The 27,499-nt window shown below is 29.1% G+C and overlaps 5 protein-coding genes across 11 annotated transcripts; 2 read left to right on the top strand and 3 right to left on the bottom strand.

The window, feature by feature from the left end:
- Positions 1 to 397: 397 nt before the first annotated feature.
- LOC108776640 (apyrase) lies at positions 398 to 4,771 on the bottom strand. Its single transcript, XM_018543319.1, has 11 exons — positions 4,641 to 4,771; positions 3,677 to 3,902; positions 3,077 to 3,193; positions 2,896 to 2,976; positions 2,523 to 2,724; positions 2,272 to 2,377; positions 1,683 to 1,775; positions 1,381 to 1,537; positions 1,094 to 1,273; positions 759 to 853; positions 398 to 626 (listed from the first exon to the last, which is right to left on the bottom strand). Exons 1-11 carry the CDS (start codon positions 4,769 to 4,771, stop codon positions 398 to 400), a joined length of 1,617 nt encoding a protein of 538 aa, XP_018398821.1.
- Positions 4,772 to 9,279: 4,508 nt separating this feature from the next.
- Positions 9,280 to 15,322, top strand: LOC108776638 (protein 5NUC). 3 transcript variants are annotated; one of them, XM_018543315.1, is made up of 10 exons: positions 9,310 to 9,326; positions 9,472 to 9,696; positions 11,123 to 11,445; positions 11,832 to 12,063; positions 12,418 to 13,017; positions 13,404 to 13,568; positions 13,665 to 13,769; positions 14,202 to 14,372; positions 14,568 to 14,757; positions 14,869 to 15,322. In XM_018543315.1, exons 3-10 carry the CDS (start codon positions 11,309 to 11,311, stop codon positions 15,057 to 15,059), a joined length of 1,791 nt encoding a protein of 596 aa, XP_018398817.1. In that variant the 5' UTR covers positions 9,310 to 9,326; positions 9,472 to 9,696; positions 11,123 to 11,308; the 3' UTR covers positions 15,060 to 15,322. The 3 variants fall into 3 exon arrangements, with proteins under 3 accessions (XP_018398815.1, XP_018398818.1, XP_018398817.1); XM_018543313.1 differs by having other exon boundaries at positions 9,280 to 9,696; XM_018543316.1 differs by lacking the exon at positions 9,472 to 9,696 and having other exon boundaries at positions 9,295 to 9,326.
- A 1,285-nt stretch (positions 15,323 to 16,607) lies between these two features.
- On the bottom strand, positions 16,608 to 19,318 carry LOC108776641 (SET and MYND domain containing, class 4, member 4). The gene is made up of 5 exons (XM_018543320.1): positions 18,235 to 19,318; positions 17,868 to 18,148; positions 17,580 to 17,738; positions 17,371 to 17,514; positions 16,608 to 16,862 (listed from the first exon to the last, which is right to left on the bottom strand). The coding sequence occupies exons 1-5, from the start codon at positions 19,310 to 19,312 to the stop codon at positions 16,608 to 16,610; spliced, it is 1,917 nt and encodes a 638-aa protein (XP_018398822.1). The 5' UTR covers positions 19,313 to 19,318.
- A 3,275-nt stretch (positions 19,319 to 22,593) lies between these two features.
- OSCP1 (Organic solute carrier partner 1) lies at positions 22,594 to 23,610 on the top strand. Its single transcript, XM_018543309.1, has 2 exons — positions 22,594 to 22,893; positions 23,259 to 23,610. Exons 1-2 carry the CDS (start codon positions 22,782 to 22,784, stop codon positions 23,600 to 23,602), a joined length of 456 nt encoding a protein of 151 aa, XP_018398811.1. The 5' UTR covers positions 22,594 to 22,781; the 3' UTR covers positions 23,603 to 23,610.
- A 32-nt stretch (positions 23,611 to 23,642) lies between these two features.
- Positions 23,643 to 27,387, bottom strand: LOC108776634 (probable trans-2-enoyl-CoA reductase, mitochondrial). Of its 5 annotated transcripts, none has more exons than XM_018543307.1 (7): positions 27,128 to 27,387; positions 26,804 to 27,040; positions 25,973 to 26,194; positions 24,960 to 25,190; positions 24,686 to 24,883; positions 23,788 to 23,890; positions 23,643 to 23,708 (listed from the first exon to the last, which is right to left on the bottom strand). In XM_018543307.1, exons 1-6 carry the CDS (start codon positions 27,311 to 27,313, stop codon positions 23,789 to 23,791), a joined length of 1,176 nt encoding a protein of 391 aa, XP_018398809.1. In that variant the 5' UTR covers positions 27,314 to 27,387; the 3' UTR covers positions 23,643 to 23,708; position 23,788. The 5 variants fall into 5 exon arrangements, 2 of the variants coding, with proteins under 2 accessions (XP_018398809.1, XP_018398810.1); XM_018543308.1 differs by having other exon boundaries at positions 23,652 to 23,699; XR_001940791.1 differs by lacking the exon at positions 23,643 to 23,708 and adding an exon at positions 24,344 to 24,459 and having other exon boundaries at positions 23,829 to 23,890.
- Positions 27,388 to 27,499: the final 112 nt, after the last annotated feature.

Here is a 27,499-nt window from a genome sequence, read left to right as displayed (position 1 = left end):
GAAAATAATACGATAGCATAAAACAAAATTTTTATATTTTGGAAATATATGTATAAATTATTTCATTTTTGTCGATAATAATTAAGAATTTTTTTTATATATAACTAATACATACAATATAATTCATATTTTTATTTTATATGTAATTTTATAACGCGAGGAATAATTTTTTTCTTAAAAACGTTGCTTATACCATGAATCATGCTTCTGAATCACAGAGTTATTTGTGATATCTGCATGTATGATATGTTCTGCCTATCAAATGAGTTTTTATCTTTTATACATATACCATATATGTGTATGTGTGTAATAAATCTGTATTAAAATTATATATTTTTACAATTAATTATTAAAAATGAAGAAATTTTATTCTCTTTCTTTATCTAAATTTATAATTCTACTCTAGAATGTTAATTCGTCTTTGAGTTCCAATAAATATAGGACTCATCTTCGTTACATATTTTATAAAGTGATCTATATCGACTGTTCCGACTTTGTAATTACGACTTTTATTTTTAAAAATGTTAAAATTGTCTCCGCCATTCATCAAAAAATTTGGTATCACCATTCTGTACCACTGATCGTCCACTAAGTCTTCGAATACCGGATATTCACAAGCCTGGCATCTATCAATATGTCAAGAAATATTTTCATTAATTTTTGATAGAATTAAAACAAAATTACAAACACATTACAAAACAATTTTATACTTTTAACTTTACAGCGAAAATTTTGGCAATAAAAAAGATTTTACATACCTAATTTTAACATCAACCAGAGATCGCGTTTCATTTACTTTGTTGTAAGTAATTTTTAGTCCGGACCAGACCAGCGTGTTTTCCATTTCTAGAATCTATAGGAAAGTAAAATTCATGTTATTGTTTAATTTATTATTCAATTTCTGCAGAGGAATTATTACCGCATATTTCAGATCATGTGTCGTCCTATATGTGAAACTATTTTATAGTGCTCGATTTTAGTAATTTATTGTAAATTTAGACAAAGAGAATCATATTTATATTTCAACTAAATCTCTATTTTATTGTTTATATAAATAGAATATTGAAGAAATATAACACGAAATATGACTAACTTTTCTAATAGAGTCTCCAGTCAGTTCAATAGTATCCCAAGTGTTTTCAAAAGGCAAAACCACTATCAGATCTCCGTAGGTAATATTAGACTCCTCAAGGGAACTACGAATTCCTCCTGGATTCATGCAAGCCACTGCTGCATACGTCCAATGAGTCTTATTTTCTGCATCGTCGACAACCTAAAATTAAGGCAATAAAACTGAAAAAATTAAGTTTTCAACTTAATTCTTTTTTAGTTTTGATTAAAGATATAGATATAGAATATTGCAAAGAGTGTTCTCCGCACCGCATTCACCATGGCGTCGGTTATAAGATTTCCCATGTTGCATTCACTATTACGACAATTATGTTGAAGTAGGACTTTCGTTATGCCGATCTTTTTTGAAGCTATTTCATCCACTACCTCCTTCCAAGGCTTCAAAGCTTCCAAGATTCCTGGATCTATTGTATAAAATATATTAGGCATTGTTTGAAGTATCGTGTCGTTTTATCGTATTATAATACATTTAAGCTATTTTAAGTATTGTATTGTACTTATTGTTATAAATAGTAATACAAGTTTAATTCTGAAAGTGTCAAGACTTAACTTCTTCGATGGATTGATCCAGAAGAAGTGGATTTCCATCCCAATCAACGACCTCACCTTGGTCATCGAACCACACTGTCAGATTACCTAAATATCTTTTAAAACAAAACAACGAAAAAATCATAAATGTTTATTATACAATATATATACGACTAAATTTATAATAACGTCAATTTCTATTTAATTTGAGTTAGTTTTTATTATTTCTATTGGTTGTTACTGTTTCTACTTATTAATAGTCATTAATTTAACTAAAATAATAAAGTTAAACCATTTATAGCTTAAGAAAATGTATTAAATTCAACAAACTTTGTTTATTATTTACGTGCAAATAACATTGATACATGTAGGCGTTGTTTAAAAATAACCGAATATTACTTTTAACTCAAGGAATTATTGCGCCTTTGATGGCTAATAGTGGATGTAATGTACGGATTTTAAATGATTCTTTCGACGAATTTGAAATAAATTTATCCGTCAAATTATTGCAATAAAAACAAATTAATCAAACCCGACCTCGTGATATACGATAGCAATTGACCTTCTTTAACGATTCTCTTACTATATCCTCATGCCAGTTGAATAGCGTACTTTGTATAAGCAGCTGCTTGAACGATAAGGACCGTTCTATTTGTTTCATTCTGCGTTACAACTACGGGATATTCATCGACGGGTGTATCGATAAAAGGCGGAGGTCCTGTAATAAAAGAATCAACGCTATTTTTAATGCCATATATCACTCATTTGCTATAACGACATAATTTAAAAAACGAACGATAAATAAAATTCTATGTGTAATTTTAACTTATATTTGATCAATACAAAGAATTTTGCTTTCATACCACTATAAAGAAACGTGTGTGAATGACCACCGACGATTACATCAATCAAAGAACATTTCGCAGCCATGATTCTGTCTATATTCAATCCACAGTGACTTAAAACTATAATAATGTTTACTCCTTTTTCTTTCAGTCGCTTAGCTTCGTCGTTGACTGTCTCTACTTCATCCAAAAACTTCAATTTTTCTGTGTTCGAGAGTAACTGGAAAAATCAAATTTATCTTCGATAAATTCATTACAATATCTTATAAGAGAGAAAATAAAAAAATTTTTTTAAATATATGAATTAAATTTTAATTAAAAAATCACATATTATTAAATAAAATTAAATAACTTCTAATTGTTTAGAAAAAGAATGTAATTGATTTCTTACATTTGTAGTCGATATAATGACGCCAATAACACCGATCTTGGTACCGTTTCTTTCAATAATTGTGCTGTTCTTATATAAACCCTGAAATATGTATATAATTATATAATGAATCATATAACAATCATATAAGGAAATTAGAGACCTTCATACTCTTATAAATAAATTAATGAATAGAGATTACCTGTATAGTTGGCTCCTCGCTGTCATCGATATTTGTTACTACAACTGGCGCATTGACATTTTTAAGAAAAGGAACAACACCTTCGATTTTATTGTCGAATTCATGATTACCAATCGTCTATGAAAATATCATAAAGTACTATTACTTCATAAATGTAAAAGTTTAAATTTTTTAAAGAATAGTAAGTTATATTTATATTAAATTTATATAATATATATACTCTCTTTCATCGTGATATTTTCAACTCTATATTTTCTTCAATTATTTTATATGTATATCAGTATATATAAATATCTTTCTTTCTCTCCTGCTTTATATGAACATACACGTAACCCAATATACTATACCCAGAAAAAGGTTTCTTCGTTTCAAAGAAATGTTTCTTTGCTATATGGTTAAAGAAAGAATTTCTTTGATTGATTTGAATATAATTTCTTCGATTTAAACATTATTTTTTTAAATTAAATAAAAAAATTTATTTTATTTTAAAATGTGACATATAAATTAAAGAAATATATATATGTATATAATATACATGTATATATATGTGTGTATAATAAACATGTATATATATGTGTATATATATAAAATTATAATTACCATAGCATCGTGTGGTAACATATTCATAAACAATGCAGTGACGTTCCAACGATGAATATTATACCAAAGAGTCCCTTGAAAATGATCGCCAGCATTCAGGAAAATTGCATTTGGTCGTTCTTTCACAAGCTGATTAACTGCCGTGTAGACTCTAGCTATACCTCCTACGCAATTCTTTTCCTGACCCTCTCGGCAGGTTCCAGAATATGGGCTAGTTTGTTCGAATCTGTTCCAACATAATGTCTGTCCTTTGGTCACGCTTTGACGCTTCGACGAACAATACGATCACAAAAAAGTATACAAAAGTCGAACGATGGGTAAAAATGTAGGCTAAGGCTACATCATCGAAATTATTGTAATAACTTTATTTCCCTTGACCTCATAAATTCTTTTCGAGTCCAGAATTACAATTTTGACATTAACTACATACATGACGACAAGATTTCTTAACGATTGTTAAGAATTAATGTTTCTTTTAATGCCAATCAATAATTTTTTTACAAATGATCGACAGCAAATTTATATAAAAAGACTTTGTTTAATTTTTTGTTTAATCCTCCTGACTTATCACGGATCTTTATGATAACATTATAGAAGCCAGAAAATATAATAAAAATTTTTGCTAAGTATATTAAAAAATATATTTTTCAATAAAATAATATTTTGAAATAAAACACTCCTTTTTTTAAATAAAATAAAATCACAATTATCTTATTTCGATTATATTATTATAATTTGCATTATTTTCTTTAGTTTACATTGCAATTTAGATTATTTTTATTAAAATATACTTACAATTAATAGTTATCCCTTTTTATACGAGTTACGTATATAAAATCTTTAATTAACATAATTCAATTCATGAATCTTACAGACTTAGCATCAGTTAGCAACGTTAGTCGTGTTATCTAGATTTTTGCGTTACTTCCGAAGAGTTAAATAAGAATTAAATAGATTTTCTCACCTGGCGTGAAAGTCATTTAAATGAATTATCGATAACTCGAACAGGTCTGCTCTACCGGGATAAAAGAGTCCGCGCCCGGTAAACCCCCAACAAACTTGAAAGGACACTAAGGCTAACAATAGTATGTACATGTCACACCTGTCGGTAAAAATATCATTAAATAATTATAATAAATGATTGCTTGTTTTTTTCTACAAATGTGTAATTTTACGCAATGAGATTCAAACAAATATATCGCGAAGTAATCGTGATATGTTAACTATGTATATCTATAAATTAAATAAATACGTAAATTTCATATCTTTTTATATTTAACCATCTTTTTATCTGATAATCAGTAGATAAATTGCAAGATAGAGATACAAAGAAAGTTACTTTTAAAAGAAATAGACACAAAAAACTATTCCATAACTATTAGAATGTTCTTCTTACATGTGATATGTTACAACTGCATTTTTAACTCTTTGTCAATACAGATATTAAATAATTACAATTTTTTTTTACAATGCATTGTCTTGCTGCTTGAAAAATAATTGCAAAGATAATACGGGAAATTACGCAACATGCAAAAGTCGGAGACAAAATAGCCTTGCATTTTAAGCGACCGTCACGAACATTGTTACATTGTGACGCTTTTAAAACAGATAATAATACTTTTAAATATTGTTTAATATATTTATCTCTGAATGTGTAATTTTTGTTTTATAATTTAGTAAATAAGAAATATATTTATATATACTCGATGGCTTTAAAATTATTTTTTTTATTTATGTCTCCAACAAATTTCTGCATAATAATGTGTTTCTATAACTAACCTTTTTATTTTTTGAATTTATATTTCGTTATGTAATTTTGTTACACGTGTGTATATATTGAAGTTGACTCTCTATTTGGTATACTTATCTATTTTAATTTACGTAAGTATCTTTCTGAGAGAGAGAGAGAGAGAGAGAGAGAGAGAGAGAGAGACAGAGAGAGAGAGATGCGAGAATGTTTTATCGCTCACCTTCGCAAGATTAAGAAAATGGAGTTTGCGAAGCGAGTATTATCGTACTAAAATACTTTCAAGTCATTTAATCGTACATTCATGCGACTATATTAATATAACATAAAAATATGCAATTTTGCTTTTTCACTAGTGATTATAACGCAAACATAAAACAGGTGTTACGAGTTCGCAAGTCGACAAAGATAAAATAATTGTGCTATGTGAAAAATGCAAGGTCGATTAATGCAAATATTGAGAACGAAACATTATAATTAACAAAACGCAAATGGTTTGACGCAGTAAACATATTGCGATGTATGCAATCGCTTATACTAAACAATTATTTATTCGCACGCTAGTTAATTATCCTTAGGTTAAATAAATGTGCAATTTATCTACAGCAAATGACTGAAGGTTATGAAACAGAGATAACGATGACCAAATTATAATGAACTTCGTTTAATAATGAGTATAAATCACCTTTGTCTTCAGTTAGTAACTCACGTGTTGAATATTCGTAGTAAACTGTCTTTTTGTGTTCAACGGAATGTCTTCATTTCTTTCGTGAAATAATGTTGGTTATTCCGAATCCCCTAATTCACGAGTGATTACAAAATAGTTTTGAACGTCGGCAGTTTGTATTATATCTTAAATATTTTGAATCTTGATATATTTAAATAAGATAATAAGATAATGATTTCCTTCGTGAATATAATTGTGAATAACGGAATAATATTATTATTATAAAGGAATAATATTATTATTATAAAGGTTACAAAAAATATTTATCTTAAAATTAATTTAAATTAATTTTGCTAAAGTAATATTAATTTTATTCTAAGTAGAGAGAGTGTATGTAAATACAATATTTAAATTAATACATATTCAATGAATTTTTTATTATAAATCCATAAGGTACGATCTATTCTTAATTTAAATCTATTACGTTTACATAAAGCTGTACAGTTTGCACTACCATGAAAATATATAAATTAATCTTTATGATTAATATCTTTATGAAAATATATAAATTAATCTTTATGATTAATATCATTGATATCATTGTTTAAATAAATCTTTTATGTTTATTTTCTTCATTCCAATTGCGAAAACATATTGTCTTTTTTAAACATTTTTTAACGGTTTAAGTAAAATATTATTTACGAACAAAATACTTATCATTTCCTTTAGTTCTTTCAAATACATATTTATTTTTAGACGTACTATATCTTTATTCAATATATCTGTGATAACACGTACGTCATGATTGCCACCGTACGTGTAATTCCATATGTTATTGATTCCAATTATGACAATCAAACGGTAATTTTAACATCAACTTCAAATGAAAATAATGTTTAATTATTTGTAAAAAAAAAGTTAAATATAAATTAAGTAGAAAAAGTAAATCAAGTATTTAAATATAGGCATACGTATATGATCTAGAAATATTCGAACTCTAAAACTCTTTCTTGAAGTCTCTTTAATATGGTTCTCTAATACAAAATAATTTAATTTCTTGCAAAAGAGATCTAGTTTATATAACACTGATTATAATTCTTAATAGATAAGCAGAATTCATGAATACAAAATATAGAAAAATATTAAAAAATTTCCATTATCATCATTTTGCATATAATTAAAAAAATAATATGTAACAATTTCTGATAAATCAGTACAAAAAAACCAATACATCTTACCACTATTCTAATTAACTATACATGCTTAATTGAAAAATGCACTATCAATGACAAAAGTTTCCGCTAGGTTGAATTTTATTTTTACAAAAAAGGGAGAAAGGAAAAAGACAATGTTTAATTGACTCGAATTAAACAATACGCGATTGTGTTATTCCTGTGTGTATCGATATTGATAACGAAATATTATGTTGCAGCATATCTTACATGTCGAAGATACATGCTTATCTTTCGGCGTTCTCACGTGATACAATTCTGACTTAAACAAAATTAGAATCACTCGTATTACGCAAACGTGATCATGATGCGTGACGAAAACAGTTTAAGGTCTACACTAGTAAATAAATTGCCTCGTGTCATGTCAATTTATGATGCGCGCGATTATTTATTCGCGACGAACAGGACACGTACATGTAACATAGGCAAATGGGAGAACGAATGGCGAGCATATCTAATCATATCTAAGAGAAAGGACATATGATGCCAAGGAGATTGCTGAATAACTTTGGCAACCTTCTGGCTTGTTGACAGAAAGATAGTATTACGTTTTATACGCTTTGGTCGCGGCGGCGGCGCGGTGTCAATGGGTAGCACACAATTAGAACTGATTATTCTATCCAAAAAGGCGTATCAAGATTTTATCATGCTAAGATTCTCAAGGATACAATAGTAATCTTGTAAGCTTAAGCGGATAGCTTGTTTCCTTCAGAAATATTTATTGTATCAATATAATGTAATATTAATTAATTCCAACTCTAGTAATGAAACAATCGGCAATTTAAATCTGAGATTTTATATATCTAGAAAAAATTAATTAAAATTCTATTAATTAATACTATATATACATTAGAATCAAATTAATTGTTGTTTATTTGTATTAAATAATCTGTTTGAAGATTTGTAATTAAAGTACTTAAAGAAGCAGATAATAATCACAAATAAAAATGAAAGCCACTTGTGAACTTAACAATATTCTATTAAACAGCACTACTTATTTCAGATTTATTTATCAGATTAATTTTAAATTTCTTGTCGTACGTTAATCAGAAATTAATCAATACTCTATTATAAATTTAATAAAACTCTGATAAAGAGCTAATAATATAAAAAAAATTTTTAAGAGGTATGGAAGAGATATTTTATACATAAAATAGATTTATTGTTAGGTCGACTTTTTATATCAAAATTTTTGTCACGAAAACAACTGATAATAAGCACGATTTCTATAGATTTCAATTTCAAAGTAACTAGAGGTCATTGATATAAATTTCGTTGCTATTTATATTAAAGATATACAATGTTTACACAGCAAATTACGAAAAAAATACTACTTAATAAATTAATATTAGCCAAAATAAATTATCTTTTAAATATGATCTTTTTATCGAATATACTCATTTATTTTCTTGCAATTGACTTTTTTTAGAAATCTTATACTAACAGACGTTTTAAGCCGAAACGTAGAAAAATCGTTACTTTTGCACGTAATAAAATGCGTGATAAAAAATCACTAAATCTTTGTGACATCACTAATGCATTTTTAATATAATAAAAACATTTATTACCGTAGTAAAACAATGTTCTAATCATAAGAATTTCTTCTGACTCAAATATTTTTTCTAAAAATCTAATTTTATTATATTTGTACATACAAATCATTTTGTACGCAATATTAAAAAAATAATAAATATATATGTAATATAATAATAAAAGATATATATAAACATAATTGTATATAAAAATAAATTAAATTAAAATTTGAAACTAATGCTTTTTTAACTACAAAAACATATCTTCCAATCCAATATTCAGTCTAAAAACTTGCTTAAGAAGCTAAATAAGTCTATAATGGATGCTGTAAGGTTCAAACAAGAACTCCAGCAGAGATCGGAAGAAGTTCGGTGGGGCCTCGACGACGACGACGTCGATATTCAGTCGACGCCAGTCGCTCGAGAAAATCGGCTCGTGTTTCTCGTCGCTCACACAAAACGCTGCGATAATGTAAAAAAAAAGTGATTAAAACGCGTACATTTTCGGTTTTGCGATTATACAAGTATTTAACTGCGCCATTCGTAGTTGAAGTGATAGTTGAAGCCGGACGTTATTCAATCACCTCATTCCTTCTTCCTTTTTTTTTTGGATACAGTTGCGGAAATGACGGAAGCGTTATTCCAGAAAATTTGCGATAGATTTAATCAATATTTCCGTGAATGATACCGATACACTCGTTTCGCGAAACTCAATATTACGTTGTTGCGTTGCTTTCTCCAAAGTTGCTCTACATTACACGTGTGTGTACACGTGTACAGAATATTACTTAGCGCACAGTAATTCGCACGGAGTTACATACCACATTCACATTCAAGGCAATGTACGGTGTTTTATTCAACTTGTCCCTAATCGTTTATAATATTTATATTGTATTAAAGATGCACAAGGTATTTCTAAAATAAGTGACTACGTTTTGGAATGTATAAATGTATTATTTTATAATATATAAAAGTTAATATAATAATAAGGCTCTGTAAATATAAAACAATTTATATAAAAAATAAGGGCAAAGAGCCAGTAATGTAAAAACCACTTTAATTCGAACAATAATATAAAATGACGTTTTGACACCGATCAGGTCATTCTCAATGTTACAAATAATAAAATACAAATCGTTATAATACAAAATTCGTTATCTACTACTGTAGCTATTCTTCATTATATATGTGCATAATGTATAAAAGTATTTTATATTATGCTATAATACATCAAAAACTATCATACAAACATATGTTTGTCCGCTTCACTATCGAATCAAAATCTTTCATAACTTCATTTAAAAAAAAATATTTGAAATAATTTCTTGTAGTTATTTACAATTTTTACTTTTTATCTGAATATATCGATATCAAATAGAGATTATTCTGCTATTTCTATTTATCACTTTATCACTCATATATGAAACATCGTTTTATTCTAAAATTAGAACAACATGTAATATTAAAACTAATTAAACGTTAAATGAATTATAAATATATTTATTGCTTGAGAGTATATATATCTGAACATTTTTTCGATAAAACAATTTTATATGTTATGTGATAATTTTACTTAGTATATAATAAATAAATGCGTTTTTTTTTCAGCTTCTTATTTTATAAGCATTTTATAGATAAAAAATATTGTCATATACAATACAATTGTCATTATATCATATAATATTTTACAATTATAGTATAACCTCGTTACATGTATATAATATAATCCAGATTATGCTCTTTTCATTCATTTCCTCCTAAAAACAGAACCGCATGAATTTTGTGTTAATAATTTCTTAGATGATTAAAGCGTTTTAATAGAGGAAAATATATTGTGAAAGTCAAAGAAAAAATTTCATTTTCGTTACCTTTTCCATAAATTAGCCATGACGCCAACTACGTATTAAATCGAATTGATTATTGCCTGAGGCTTATAACGATCTTAAACTTTACGACAACTTTACGAGCTGTTATAATTCTTGGCAAGTTCTAATGTGTTTCGCAAGATCGTAAACCCAATAAATTTAGATTCTCGTAATTTTACAAATGTAATATGCAAAAAGTGATAAATATATAAAAACTTTTAAATATTTTCACTTTTATATACTTTCACAATGTAACTTCTTTTTATTCACAAATGCAATCATTAAAATAAAAAAAATAGAAGATTCCAATTGTAAAATATAAGTTATCCTATAAAATTAATTGAATTATATATCACAAAATGTACAGAGAATAAACGTTGAAACATATTTTATGTCTCTCTAGATTGAAAAATACCACGTGATAATTCAACGATAGTGAGGAAAACTGAGGCAATGTAGTGTGATTGGCACTGTGAAACGAAACCGTGTCTTATCAACATTAAACACAATAACAAGATAGCAATAAAGAAGAAATATTCAACTAAAAAAACTCAACAGAATCATAACGTGGAACTAATAACAATAGAAAATGTCAATCATTTCGTTCGTAAACTATTGCATTATCATGCTATTGATAATCAAAAATGAAGCCTTCGCAAATCCCATGTTACGGAAGGATGAAGAATTCACCATTAGAATCGTTCACACAAATGACATGCACGCGAGGTATTTCTCACTACTAGAACAAAAAAAATGTTAATATACTTCTGCTTCTCATTACAAAACAGATAATAATTGTACAAATTCGTTTGAATGTTTAAAAAAAATAAAATTGTTTTTTTCTAAATAAGTAATTAAATTTAAGTTATGTATGCTCTCTTCGTACGTGGTTGTTACAATCCAATTCTATCACACCAACGACAATTATCGCCACCGAGCTAATCACAAATGTTAAGATAGTTAATTATCTTCCACACCCATGTGTTAGTTAGAGGCATTGCACACGTGGTGTTATTTATCGAAACAATTTCCTTGTTTCTTCTGACGTCAAAATTTATGTAATTAAATCAACCGGAGTATCGCCTTGAGAGTTTCTCACATAATATTTTTAGATTCGAAGAGACCTCGCAATTGTCGACGGCGTGTACACCAGCAGACTCCAAAGCTGGGAAATGTTACGGAGGTTTCGCCAGAATCGCCACTTTGGTCCGTCAAGCGAAATCGGAATCACCTTCGACGATCTTCCTGAATGCCGGTGATACTTATCAAGGAACCGCATGGTACAACGTGTACAAGTGGGAGGCGGTTGCTTGGTTCATGAATCTCTTGAAGCCAGATGCTATAGTAAATATCATTTTAAAAAAACTACAAAACTATAAAAATATCTTAAAAACTAAAGATTGCTTAGTATGTGTTTGTATTTATTTATTATTATAGTTAAGTTTTTAATTAAAAGTAAATTAATTGAAACTAAACAGTCATTACTGATCGTTTTTATTTTTTAACTTTTTATCATATTTCTTGTATACAAAATAGGATTCTGAAATTTATTTATTTTTCAACACTTTCTTGATTTTTGCTAGCAATTTATTCACTTAATTTTTTTTGTAAATACACGATTTTGAAATATCTAAGAATTTTGATATTTTTATCTAATATAATAAAATTCACGTCATTATATTCAATGAACTCTGACAGAGCTTGGGCAACCACGAGTTCGATGACGGTGTAATAAATTTAATACCTTTTATACAAAATGCCTCATATCCTATCTTGACAACAAATCTGGACCTCAGCGAGCAACCGGACCTGGCCGCCACAAATTTGAAAAACAGCACAATTCTCTTAGTGAACGGCAAAAAAATCGGTGTGATCGGTTATCTAACGCCCGACACGAAGATTTTGTCAAGTACAGAAAAAGTAATTTTCAAAGATGAAGTGGAGTGTATTCGAGAAGAAGTTAAGAAGTTAAAGGAACAAGGTGTCGACATTCTCATCGCTCTAGGTCACTCGGGATTTGAAACCGACAAGAAGATTGCTCGGGAGGTCGAGGATATTGATTTAGTAATTGGAGGACATACGAATACCTTTCTGTATCGCGGGAAATCGCCAGACGTCGAGGTACCAGAAGGCTTTTATCCCACAGAAGTGGTGCAGAAAAGCGGCAGAAAAGTCTATGTCGTACAGGCATACGCTTATACTAAATATTTAGGAAATTTCTCCGTAAGTTTCGATATTAAAGGAGAGGTAACACATATAGAAGGAAACCCGATTCTCGTGGATGCTAATGTGGAACAGGTAATTAATTTCTGAAAAAAATGCAAAAGAATTGTTAAAAAAAATAATAAAAAATATAATTTATATTACCTATATAGATTATAAGAGAATATTCAATATGATTAATGTATATGTATAATGTAAATTTTATATAACATATAATTTTTACGATATATTACAATATATAAATATATAATATATACAAAATAATTTTTTTAATTATATATATATCAATATTTTAAAAGATAAAGACAAAAAAAATGAATAGAGATATGTTTTATACATTTCATATGTTACATATTAAATATAAATAAACACACTTTAAATGTAGTGAAATAATAATTGTATATATAAGAATTCTCCAAAAAATAAAACCTTACGATAATTATTATATCGTTTTCTTACAGGCGGAAGATGTACTGAGAGTGATAAACGAGAAAAGAGGACGCATCGACAAGTTACAACAGCAAGTGATTGGAAGTACGCGAGTACTCCTGGATGGAGACAGCAAGAATTGTAGGCGGCAAGAATGCAATATGGGAAATTTGATTTGCGACGCTATAATCGATTACGTAAGATCGCCAATTGATATACAGTGAACTGCACTTTCTAGTTATCAATATTACGAAATATCCTTCAGAAAGATTAATGTGCTTTTTTGCTCGTAGTACGCTAGAGAATACGTTGATAAAAAAGGATGGACAGATACCGCTATTGCGGTGCAGAATAGTGGCAGCATCAGATCATCCATCACCAGAGATAGAAATGATCAGGTTAATATATAAATATGCACTTTACATTTCTTCGTAAACATTTTTTTCAGAATTTTTCATATAATTTTTCACAATTCTTATGTAATTAATTTCTGAATAATTTTATAACTTTTTAAAAAATTTCTCAGATTTTTTTATACAAATCGAAACAGTTTTGAAAAATTCCAAGAAAGTCTATTACTATTTGTTCCTAAAATTCTTCATATAAATTCTAAAATATTGTATTTTTTATTGTATAATTTCTCATAAAATCATATATATTATAAAATCCAAAAGAGTTTAAAATATTTATTCAAAAATTATAAAATAAAAAATATAATTCTCAGAATATTTCGTAATTCATGATAAAGTAATCCCGAAGTGTTTCATTCTGGTGTAAGAATTTTGAAAAAAATTTTCTTGTTAATTCACAAACTGTAAAATTACTTACAGGTCACTCGAGGAGATATCATAAGTGTCTTGCCCTTCGGAAATGTCATTATCAAAGCTTCCATGACAGGAGAACAGATTCTTTCAATGCTGGAGTGGAGCGTTCATAATATCGATAATATAACTTCTACTGGGAATTTATTCGGTGCTTATCTGCAATTTTCGGGATTGCAGGTAGTTAATTTTTTTAAAGACTTAAAATCTATTTTCAAAAAAAAATTATTCAAATTAAATAATTCTTTTTTGAATTATTCAATCGTTTGAATATTGTTAATTTTTATAACTTCTGCTTGATGATTATTTAAACACCAAAACTTAATCATTATTCTATTCCATGTTTTGTTAAAGATAAATTCGCGTAATTTGTAGGTGGTTTACGATGTGAGTCAACCACGGAATTCAAGGGTAGTTTCGGTCCATGTTCAATGCGCAGCTTGCCGAATACCAACGTACAGTGAGCTTCAAAAGAATACCACTTACAACGTCTTCATAAACAATTTCCTTGAAAAAGGCGGAGATGGTTTCCACATGCTACAAGGTCTTCAAACAACCTCCCTCGGTACGCTTACACTGTAACTTTTATTTCACAATGTCTTCAAGCTCTTATTTTCTATCATATTTATCGAATAACTTTATCATTATAATATAATCGTTTGCTCAATTTTAATAGGTGTTACTACGGAGCAGGTATTAGAACAGTATTTTCAAAAACATAGCCCTGTGTATTCAGGAGTGGAGTGGCGGATTCTATACAAAAGTGGCGACAAATTTAAAAATTTAAGTAATAATCTTGGGACAACGCATCGTTCAGTTGGATTGACGATTCTTTTAACAATCGTTACTTGGTTGTCGTTGACGTAACAGAAACACTATTTCAACTTAAATAAATATAGGCGGACGTATATCGAATTCTTTAATTTAACGCTGTATCATATTTTACATTACCTCAATATTGTTTTTATATCTTCAATCACGCGTAACAAAGTGAGTGAAAAGATACATAAGGGAATAATATACATATAGGACAATAAGAAAAGGAGAATATAAACACACAATAATGTCTGCCGTAATTTTAACATTTTAAAAATATAACATATGCAATGTAATTAATTTATATTTATTAAATAAATTTAAATTCTTTGAGACAGAACAATTAATATTTTTAATACATACACATATAAATAGTCCATATGTGGACTATTTTTTATGAGGATATATCAAAGAGGAAGTTACATGTTAACCATGTACGACGAAAGAAGACTTATAATTAAGAATACGTACTGCTTACACTAAGGTGACCAGAAATGTTGTTTAGAGTAAGGTAAAGTTTTATAAAAAGAATTAATAAGTGTTTAAATGTTAATAGTCAATAGTTCGAACATTTAATAAAATATAAAAAAAACAGAAAACTATAAGTTTTATTTAATTTATCATTAATTTCAATGCACTCTACATTAAAGTTTAAATATTTATAACTTTTAATAGCATCATTTTTCAAAGAAACGTTTCAGGTAAAATTTGCCTTTTTCCCGTAGAATCTAAATATGTAACATTTTACAGGGGGTCCCATTTAAATTTTTTATTTCTCCCGCTCCTCCTCAAGAGGAGATGGGGAAAGATTTTTTGTTTACATAGTTAGAAAGGCCCCTCAAATATATGAAACTTTCTCATGAACAACTTTTTGATACAACTATTTTTAGAATTATTAGCTTGTAACACTTTACGTGGACCACCCTGTATATATATGTTGAATGACATTTTAAACGCATTCGTCTTAAATTACTGGAGTTTATATTTTTGACATATTAAAATCTGTAAATTGACTTATTAAATCCGTAAATCATTAACTTTTTATTGCAAAAAATATTATCTCGGCCGACAGTCGAATCTGAATCTCTGGCATTCCATTCTTTTGGCGAGCGTTTAGACTACCGATGCTATTAATAAACTAAAAATTGCAAGTCATGACAAAATCATAATTTCATATTATTTTGGGTAATTATTTAGAATAGGGGAAAAACTTTTTTTGTTCATAACTTTTTAACGAAGGACAAGCGACGGCCAAAACCTGGAGATTACTCATCAGAATCATGACCTTGATAACATATATCAAGGTCAAGGTTACATCGGTGCTGCCTCCTCTATTCTAAATAATTATCTTATTTTGTAATATGAAATGCAAAATTGAAAAAATTTTTTTTTAATTCGAAAAAAAATAGAAAAATTTTTCCACGATTAACCAGTCTTAAAAATTACTAAATTAATCAAAGTTTTTATGACAATTTTCTGAAAAAAATTAAATGGGTCATACTTTCAAAAATTAATGATTTTTTACTTCAAACTAAAAAAAACTTTTTTCAATTTTTAAAACTTTTTTTTATTTTTTTTAAAGCAGAGTTTTTATAACATTTACTTTTGCAAATGTGGTATCTCACATACATTCCCATTGAAATCATATATCCGTTTTAATGTCTCAATGACATTACTCATTTCTTCACAAGGCATTGGTGCATGATCATGCAATACTTGTACCATTTTCAGCAAGTCTTTAATGATATCAGATCTATTCGGAACGTTGCCTATTGTCGCTAAATCAACATACGTATTAAATTTCTTTAACGCCTTTTTTATTATAGCCTTATCCTCTGGTCTCTCCACTAAAGTCTATATTCAAAACAGATCAAACGTTATATTATCATTAAAATGCACAGTTATTTGATTGCACAGGTTTGCATTTTTGCTATTTGGAAAAGAATAGTAGTTTTCCATAGTTTCTAATGTACTACATTCGAATCCATAAATAAAAATATTCTATCAGATTTAAAAAAAATGAAGTTGAAACGCTTGAAAAACGCGGTTTTTCTTTTTAATTTTTGAAATAGCTGATAAATCCAACGTGTAAGACATTTTGAAAAAAAAAAAAACAAATTAATGCTTAATTATACTTTAATATCGATAAAAAATTATACTTTACTATTTACTTCAATATAAAAATATTTTTAATTTCTTTTTTTCTCAAAAACCTGATGTGATACAACAGTTTCACTTATGGATTCAGATTCAGTGCATCAAAAACTATAAGAAGCTATTTTACTTTTTCAAATACAAAAAAATTTTTGATTTTTAATTTTGCAGGCCTATGTTGCTATTAATTAAAATTATTATTTATTACCTCATACGACCGTAATATACTATATAAGGGCCAATCTTGCTGGCAAGGTATGCAATTACAGACAAAATAATACTGTTCATATAGTTTTCGTTGCCTCGTTACTTTTGGCATGACGGCATAGTGTTTGCCATAATTGTCGAATAACTATAACAAGATAACATATACTATAATAAATCAACAAAATTTGTACAATTTAAATAACTTAATACCTGTTCGTCCTTTTCAATGGGATACATAGCATACATTACTATATGCTCAGATCTTGAGTGCCTTAATATATTTGGATTGCAGCTATGATTAATTAAACTAAAAAATGGCATACAGGCTATACCGCGTTCTACATATTCTAAACCTTGTACTTCACCAAACTGCAAATATAAGATTTAACTAAATAAAAGAGCAAATGTTAATAAATCATTGACACATTGAAGAACGATATAGAAAAACAATAAATAATACCGAATATAATATATTAGAATACATAGCTCATATCATACACTGTGCATATTGCTGGGAATTATTTGTTGATGTCTTAAAATAAGACTACCAATGAATATAACGTCGTTGTTATTCGCCAATCCACTTAAATCCTCTGGTAATTTAGCACCAAATATCACAGTACGTGTTGCTAAGAAGTATACAATAAAAGAAGTATCAAAAGTTCTCTTGAAGAGATCAGACACGGATCTTTTCTCAGAATTCGTCACTAGACTATACACGCCAATATATTTATCGCTATGTAATTTTCCATCACGAGAAAAACCTCTTGTTCGTGGATCTGAAAAATAATGGCATATATGAATTACTTCATCATTTAAGAGAAAAAGTATAAATATTAAATAAGTTATAAATAAGTGTGAATACCATCATGTTCGTCAATTTCTTTTAACATTGTCCTTAATTCCTCAATACCACCAGCTTCTCTCAGAGCAAGCACAGCAAGCCTTATGCTACATAAATCAAAGTTATAGGTCAAATATTCGAGCACAATAGAAAAAACAGCACATTCTATATCATGACATTTCTCCCATTCAATATTTCTACACTCTTCAGAACAATACATAGCATAAGTACAATAGTTACAGGGTATGTTTGCCCAACACACCCTTAAACAATTGGAGCAATGTGTTTGCATATTTTCTTGCACTAATATTAATGAATAAGGTTTCTCCACAGCAATTACCTCCCCTGGATGAATTTTACGAGTAGCAACAACGTGTCTGCCGTAGTGCATATTATATTTTATGGCTACTGCATCTGATGCACAAGGAACTTCATTATTGCAAGATTCAATAACAGGAAGATCAGGAATATCCTCTATTTTTGCTCTTGTGTTCCCAGTATTTACTTTTGTCTGCATAGTTTTATTGTGTAAAATATCAAACTTCGCTGTTAATCTTTCTCGATTTGTATCATTTATAGACATCTTGTCTAGCCAGTGCTGTGCCTCCTTAAGTGTGTCTTCTACAGAATGATTCCCCAGAATCATTAAACATTCTGTTTTACGCAGATAAAGTTTTACTCTCAGATTATCAGGATAATTTAGAGCTAATGCTCTGTTAATGTCTTGAATACACTCTAAGTATAAGCCTAATTTAAATAAAACTGCTGATCTATTGGCATAACCACGAGCAAGTTGTTCAGACGGATAAGGTGCAAAGGCTATACTCTTAGTATACAATTTCAACACATTCATACATATCATATCATTCAAGATGCCTGTGACAAAAATCTTATTGCCTTTCACCCGTAATTTTTCAGATTCTTCGGCATTTTTTGGCCTACCAGTTGTACTAGGAACTATACCATATTCTTGCATTAGATTCAGAGTAAATACTATGCGTTCTTGATCAGTCTTTAGTCTCCTAAATTGCATTGACACTTCAAAATGCTTGCCTGCTGCAATCAATCTTTCATATAACATATGTTGTACCTTATCCATTTCGATTACTTAAAAATGCTTTAATATTATATAACTAAAATACTTTTGTATAAGACGGAATCTAAAAAAAAAAGACATTTAACTTCTTAATAATCAACACTATAAAATGATATGTATTAAATTATTTCAGAATTTCAGATTAATCTATAAGTGTGAATCTTATTTGATCTATAAAAATTAAAGTAATTTAACGGGCAACGAACCGAAATAAAAATATTACAATTAAGAAGAAAACAATTATTATGTTGTAGTACTTTGTCGGAGACGCATTTTCTATAATCTATCTTTTTGCAACTTGCTCCGAGAGATTTTTCACAATTTTTCATTTAACAAGATAATTTTGTTACACCGTTATGATGCTTACTAAATTTTGCGACCTCTCTACTACTCAACGAATTTTAAATAATGGACAACAATTCAGTCTTGACGTTGATTATTGATTAAATTTTGACAAGTATCCTAACGAACAACAAAATGTTAAAAACTTATTTTGCATTTTACTAAAAAAGATTATGATTTTGTAAAAATTCTATTATTATTTGTCAAATTTCCGTTAATATTTTAATTATTTGTTAACACTGAGAGTGACCCGATCGGTGTCGAAACGTTTGTTTGTTGTCAATTTAAATATATCTTCTTTGTTTTCTTCTTAATTGTAATATTTTTATTTCGACTCGTGGCCCGTTAAATTATTTTAATTTTTATTATTTATTATTATCGCGAGCCTTCTTCTAATGTTATTATTCTTATTTAATCTATAAGCTTGCGTGAGAGTAAAATTTAACACACGTTTTGATTTATTTATATTTTATGTGTACAAAATTATTTTTATTCATAAGAATTATAAATTAAACATGTTGTGTGTGTATAATCATAAAATAATTTTCAAGCATTAGAAATTAAAAGAAATACACAACTTTTAAATATTTCTTTAGTTTTCTCTCGAGTTTTCTAAACCAGTTTTTCAATCAAACCCTCGATTTAACCCCAACAACAAGCACTTACGGATTAAACATAATTCAATATTAAATTCAATATTTGCATCACAGAGGTTTAATTTTTCATCTTTAAACTTCAAATGTTTCCTATTAAATATTGCTTATTATATTACATGTACGTCATTATTTCGAAATGATTTGCAATATTTTTTTATTTTATTATTGTTTGCCGGTATTAAAAAAAAAAGAGCATTATCTATACACAACGGCTACCTAGACAGTTGAGTCAACTTGTTGAACATAACTGCTTTCAAAAGCAATTTAATTTTTACTGATGATCTTTACGATTAATTCATCGTAGACAGTAAGAAACTTACCCGACTGAATTGCCAATAGAATTATAGAATATGAAAACCACTTCTTTCTCTTTTATTTTACAGAATTGCTGCCATGTACATACGTAGTTTCAGTTAGGATATTCTGATATTCTTGGACGCCATATATGTAATACTACTATATGGCTAGTGCCTATAAGAGGGAGTGAGAGGAAGCGGTCCCAGAACCACGGTGCGGGAATATATATTTCCCTCTCTTTCTAAGAGTACTTTGAGTGTTCGCATGCGTTGGATTGATTGCATCCGCCAATAGGAAAATAGAGTGCGATCAGTGAGATGACGCGAACAGGTTATGCTCGTTATGCTTATTAGATGTGTGCTGTTGTACACAGACAAAAATGGTCGAGATATGTTATTTATGTGGCAAAAAGCCTAATGCGACTGAAAACATTAGTTTGCATAGGTATGAAATAGGTATTAGTTTGCACTGATTATCATGAAATTTCTGTAAGGGATTGCACTGTATTCTTATATACATAACGGCAATCTTGAAAAAGTTTATTTCATAAAATTAGGATTAATTTATTTATTCCGACTAAACTGACTCTGTTAACTGTAACAAGGTTATACCCTGAAGCGGAATCAATCACTTTTTCCTTCTTCCTTACACATATATGTATATTTATCCTTCTATTTATTATTGATGGAGGGGATGATCCGACGCATGCGCACAACGTTCAAAGTACGCTGAGAAAGAGAGAGAAGTATATTCCCGCACCGTGGTTCTGGGACATGGACTTCTCTCTCATCTAGCCATATAGTAGTATTACATATATGTTGGACGCCCGCCAATTTAGTAACAAAAGAATGCTTTAATACTTGACTTATGTTTCGGTCTTGTCTTAACCCTAAAATCACAAAATTCAGCTGTGGAATAGATTTCGGTTAGGACTGGCAGCCTTATTGGCTGAATTTTAGGATTAAAACCCGAAGCATAAACCCAGCTTTACAGTAATCTTATTTTTAATAACATAAACTTCTTGCTCTGTTTATCTTTTCTCTTTTTCTCTCTAAAGTCGAGAAAAAAGAAGAAAGATGAATCTTGCAAGAACTGTAGCTACAAAATAATCTAGTAACTTTTTTTTTCTGTAACTAGCGATTCGACACACTTAAAATATCTATATATAACGCGGGAAATTTGATTTAAGCTGGATATAATATAATACGATTTATATAAATAAGGTTTAACTTAATATAATATATAATATAATAGATATTGCATTACTGGAATAATTGCGATGTGTTGTCAAAATAATAAAATTTCTTTCAGAGTAAATAACGATTTTCTATTTCATATCACTAATGAAAACTTTTTCCAAAATTTTTCATGAAATGTTTTAGAATTATGTAAATTTCAGATTTTTTTTTTAATTTGTGAATTATTTTATAACTTTTTAAAAAAGAGTTTCCAAGTTTCTCAAATTTTTAATACAATTTTTATACAAATTTCATACAAATTTTTTTATAAAAATATTTGGAACAATTATTCAGATGGAAAACACGTAAATTTTTGAATTCTAAGTTTTCTAAGACTTTTCATTCTAAAATTTTTCATAAAATTTTAAAAAGTTCAAGATATTTTATCCGAAATTATAGAATGAGAAGTCATAGAATTTAAAGGAAACATTTCAAAATTCATAAGAAAAATTCTATAAGAAAAACTGCCCTTCTAATATTTCTGAAGTGTTTCAAGTTATGAAAAAAATCTGAGAAAATTTTTCTAGGAATCACTTATTTTATCTTATGTTCCATACAGCAGAGATCCATACCAGCACTATTACAACATTGCAACGTTGCAACAATGTTGCTGCAAAATTCTATGTGATAGATTCTAACATTAATTCTTACCACAATATTCGTCAAGAAAACATATTATGACATTAAATATATACATTTCTTAAATATTTTGCGAACCTTATGAGAGTTTTAATAAAATATTTAACGTCTCTATTAGAAGAAGGATCTATACGTAAATATTTTGCGCAGTCTCGGTACCGATCGCAACAGTTAGAAGTATTATGTACACTTATGTCGTCAAGACGACGCATCGACTTATTCGCTTAATAAGGTGTACGTGTACTTGTTCGATACATGTATCGCTGACAATATTTATCGGACAAGATCACTTCTACAAAAATGTCTTTGCATTCAACACCTATCCTGTATTTAAATATGGGCGGCGAGATGTTGTACGTTTTGCGACAGAGGCTAAAGGCGCAAAAGATCGATGTTGACAAGACAGTACAAGGTGAAGAGACAATATATTGTACTTCCGAATATTTCGAAAATACTCCATAAATATTCTGCTAATATTTTTGTACAAATGATATAATTTATAATTACACTAGTAATCTTTTATAGCAACATATATAATAGAAAACTTTTATAATTTTAAGATCTCACCAAAATTACGAACATTATCATTCAATCTGAATTACTATATTATTATAACAGATACAAATATACATCATATTATTTTTCGAAAAGATTCTTTGATATTTTGAAATTGACAAAAATTATTTTTGTATTGTCAAAATAAAATATATAGCACCAAAAAAATAATTTTTTTGTAATTAATGTAACAAGACTAATTTAATATAGTTTTAATTACAGTATTAGATGACGTAATAGCAACTTTGCTCAATCCTAAAATACTATCGCCGATTTTCGAAGAATCGCCGCCGATCGAAATATCACAGTTACGCACCACTTTGGAAAGTGTCGCTCTTTCATCTATAATGAAACTAGACAGGAGTAGCATGGACAAATTATTCGATCTAATGATCATGATGGTAAAGTATCAATTGAAAGTGGCTACTGGACCGAGAGAAGTCATCCTCATTACTCTGAATCACATGGATGCGATGCGTGACATGGTCAACGACGTAAATGCGCAAAAGTGCGTCAGCATGGTGCATCAGATGGTTGTTAACGTGAGTATAATTCAATATAATTAATTTAATATACAATTTAACAAGAATTTCTCCACTTTTCAAAGCGCAGTTTTACGGCTGTCTGACTTTCGAAGAGGTCTGGAATGCACGGGAGAGTTGCCTGAAAGAACTAGAACCGTATCACGTGCGAGTCTCAATTCTCCTGCGACGTGGTTTACAAAATGACGACGCCAGCTTTAACGTGGTACCTCAAAAGTATGATGAGAAATACGCAGAGCACGGAAATACGCTAGCCACCATGAGAATTAAAGATGTGAGCCCTGAGACATGTTGTGGAGGATCCTTCGATACCTTTGGTGATAGAAAAACGTTATTAGGCAAAAATATGTAAGAAAACATATAGTAAAAAAAAATACAGATGCCAATCATGGTATGGACAATTATTTGTTTTTTAATATAGATACTTGCCAACATATGGCCTAACGGAAAGCGCAAGGCAAGACAGCCAACAGTTTTTAAGAGACTGCGGCACGAAAGCAGAATTAGGCATGTTGGCTGTTCAGCTGGGAACTGAGGAAACTAATTATGAGAGACCCTTCACGCTTAATTTACTATCAAACATGGACGAAGAGAATGTAAATAATGCAAATAAAGAAACTGATACCGAAGGAAACAATGCCAAACGAAATAACGCGGAAAACGAAAAGCCAAAATTGAACGAGGACTACAAAGCCAAACTTGATACTGTATATGCGGATTTTTTCGATGATGAGCACGAAGGTTTAAAACGCAGTATGGACTTACTCGATCTTCTCGACGAGATCGAATAATTTAAAATTTTAACTGAAACATATAACGCATTGCAATTTTTCCTATATTTTCTTGTTTCTTCTATATCTTCTTTATATACACCGATGTTTCTAGAAATAAATATATTCTCTCGTACAAAAAATTTCTATTTTACAAAACAGTATTTTAATTTGCTTCAGTCATATCAGAAGCATAAGGAAAACAGTATGCGCATTTTATTGCAGAATCCTAAGATGGTAACTTTAAATGCTATCAAATCTACTGATAGGAGTTATAAAAAAGTAGCAAATGTATAAAAACATTTTAAGATTCTGTTAAATCTAGAATATACTTTACGCCCATTCGACCGTCGAAACTGAGCGCTTTAGCAATGGCTTCTTGATATTCGCGAAAAGGCACCAGTTTATATGGTGGCGGTTGCAATTTCTTATTCCTAAAGAAATCTGCTAAATTCTTAAACATATCCAATCTCTCCTGAGATTCCATATTTGTTTTTGTCCAGGTTGTCATCCAAAATCCTTTGAATGATACGTCCTAAAATTATATTGCAATAATTAGACTTAATATATATTTTTTACAATTTTTAATTACAAATGGAGAGCTGGATTACCTTAAATATAAGTGCAGATACTGGTACAGTTAATGGTTCTCTAGACATACCGCCGTAAGTCACCATAATACCACCATGGGCAAGATGTCTCGTTATTTCGGTTGCATTCTGTCCACCAATGCAATTAAGAGCTAATTTAGGTGCAGGTAACTTTTTACTTTTAAACAATTGTGTATTTCGGACTTCCTCTTCGGTTAGCACTTCGTCTGCTCCTAAGCTCATTAATTGATTCTAAATAATTCATATTATATGCATTCTTAATCCTTTGTCAACAATATGTAATTTTGTATCAAGCAGCTTAGGATTTTGAACTTCAGTGCAAACTTTTTTACATTGTTTTGGACTATACAAAAATATGAAAAAAATCTTACATACTTGTGAAAACTTCAACAAATTTTTATTATCATACAAGTCGAATCGAGAATTCTTTTATTTATTTTTCAGATTTAAAGGAAACCATAATTTTCACCTTTTTTCCGATGGTTCATAAAACGTTTTATCTCTACATTTTCTTATATATTTTTCTTCGTGAAAACTGAAAATTATCATCAGTTGGATCAACAACTTTCTGAATTAATTTTTAAATGATTAAAACATCTGACAGTAATGTAGTAACTATGTGAAGAATTTTATTAACTTTATATTACACGCACACACACGATGTACCAACTTTTCCATGAGTAGCATCATTATAATTTTCGATTTCTATGAAGAAAAATATAGAAATAAAACACTTTTCGAATAATCATAAAAAATGTACTCTTCTCTATCAGAATTCATCATAATAAAAAAAGTCGACTGTAACTTCAAAGCTCCATATTGCCAGAGGCAACAATATATACGAGTGAATCAGAGTCGTTGAACCAGTTTTTCATATGAAAAAGTTATAATATAATAAGATGTGCAGTTTATAACTTTCTCATATGGTAAAAAGCTGGTTCAACAACTCTGATTCGCCCTGTATATACATGTATATATATATATATATTATATATATATATATATATATATACCTTCAATTCCTGTATGTTTGGTCTATCTCTAACAACATTGACCGACTTATAATTCCATATTTTACATAATTGAATGACCAGTTGACCAACTGCAGAATTGCCACCGTTTTGTATCACAGTATCTCCGGGCTTTAATGGAACGAAATCCTTCAGCATTCTATACGCTGTACATGGATTTACGTTCATCATACTGGCTACAACTAGATCAACATCACTTGGTACCTAGAAAACGACTAAGAAATAACACATGCAACTAATGTATTGTCAAACCTGAGATATAATGAAAAAACATACCATAGGAACAAAGAATAACAGATTTATCACAATTATATAGATACAATATATCAGAATATTTAAGGAAATACTAGAGTGACCAAACTGGTGACATTACAATCATATAAAAAAAGTTAAATAAATTTCTAACTTGTTTTTATTTTGGTATAAAGTCCACTGCAATACCTCCTAATTTTGCATCTACTTTAATCCTGTAAAAGAATTTTTTATTCTGTTTAGTCAATTTGAACCTTTTTCATACAATTATGTCAAATGATCTGGTCACTCCAACATCTTAATTTCTTGTGGATTGAAATCTATTATTTCCTATTCCAATTGTTTATATATGGCTATATTTATACTATATCCTTAATCCAATTTAATAATATCTGTAGTTATAAAACTGGCCAATTATAAGTATTTCTCTGAGAAATAGAATAACTGTGATTGACCAGTTTTTAACTATGGATTATTAAACCCAATTAAGGGTGTTCATGTAAATATAGTATCTTTTAATTACACATCAAACTTTATAAAATGATATAACAGTATACACACCTTCATAACATCTTTAGAATCATAATTAGCTTGTGTTCTCCAGATTCCAAAATTAGGACCATTTGGTACCACTCTGTCTCCAACATGCAAATCTTGAACGTCAGATCCAATTGCTACTATTTCTCCAACCCCTTCATTCCCTGGTATTGCTGGCAGAGGAGGCCTGCTAGGATATTTTCCTTGTATCGTATTTATATCAGCTGGATTTACCGGAGATAGTAGCCATTTCACAGATACCTACACTCATAAAAATTCAACTAAATCTTATGATTAAAACTTCATGGAAAAGACATAAACATTAATTGTTGTTGCAATAATAATTACTTGTTCGCCTTTTGGATGTTCTATTGTTTGCGTCGTTACTTGAAGAACTTTAACAGGATCGCCGTATTCTTTGTATAATAGAGACTTTACGCAGTCAGTATTAATTGCAACACTCATTTTTTGAATATTTGTTAAGTTACTTCTAACTGATCGTGAGATCGATAAAGTTAATTGGCCTGCAAACATAGTTATTTCGATGAACAACGACTTCGACGAGTTCTGTTATGACCCTGAGAGTGGATGTATTTTGTGGAAACTAGGAACAGGTGGAATTGTTGGAAACTTGGAAAGGATGATTCTTTGATATAAGCAGAGAGAAGCATGAGAGCGGCCATGCCCGCGATTTAGATGCAACTTTATTTTGAAGCGCCT

This window comes from Cyphomyrmex costatus, unplaced genomic scaffold (genome assembly GCF_001594065.2).
Source record: "Cyphomyrmex costatus isolate MS0001 unplaced genomic scaffold, Ccosl1.0 scaffold367, whole genome shotgun sequence".
NCBI classification, from domain to species: domain Eukaryota; kingdom Metazoa; phylum Arthropoda; class Insecta; order Hymenoptera; family Formicidae; genus Cyphomyrmex; species Cyphomyrmex costatus.
Note: the sequence above shows the minus strand (reverse complement) of the source record. Positions and strands in the feature narration are given on the sequence as shown.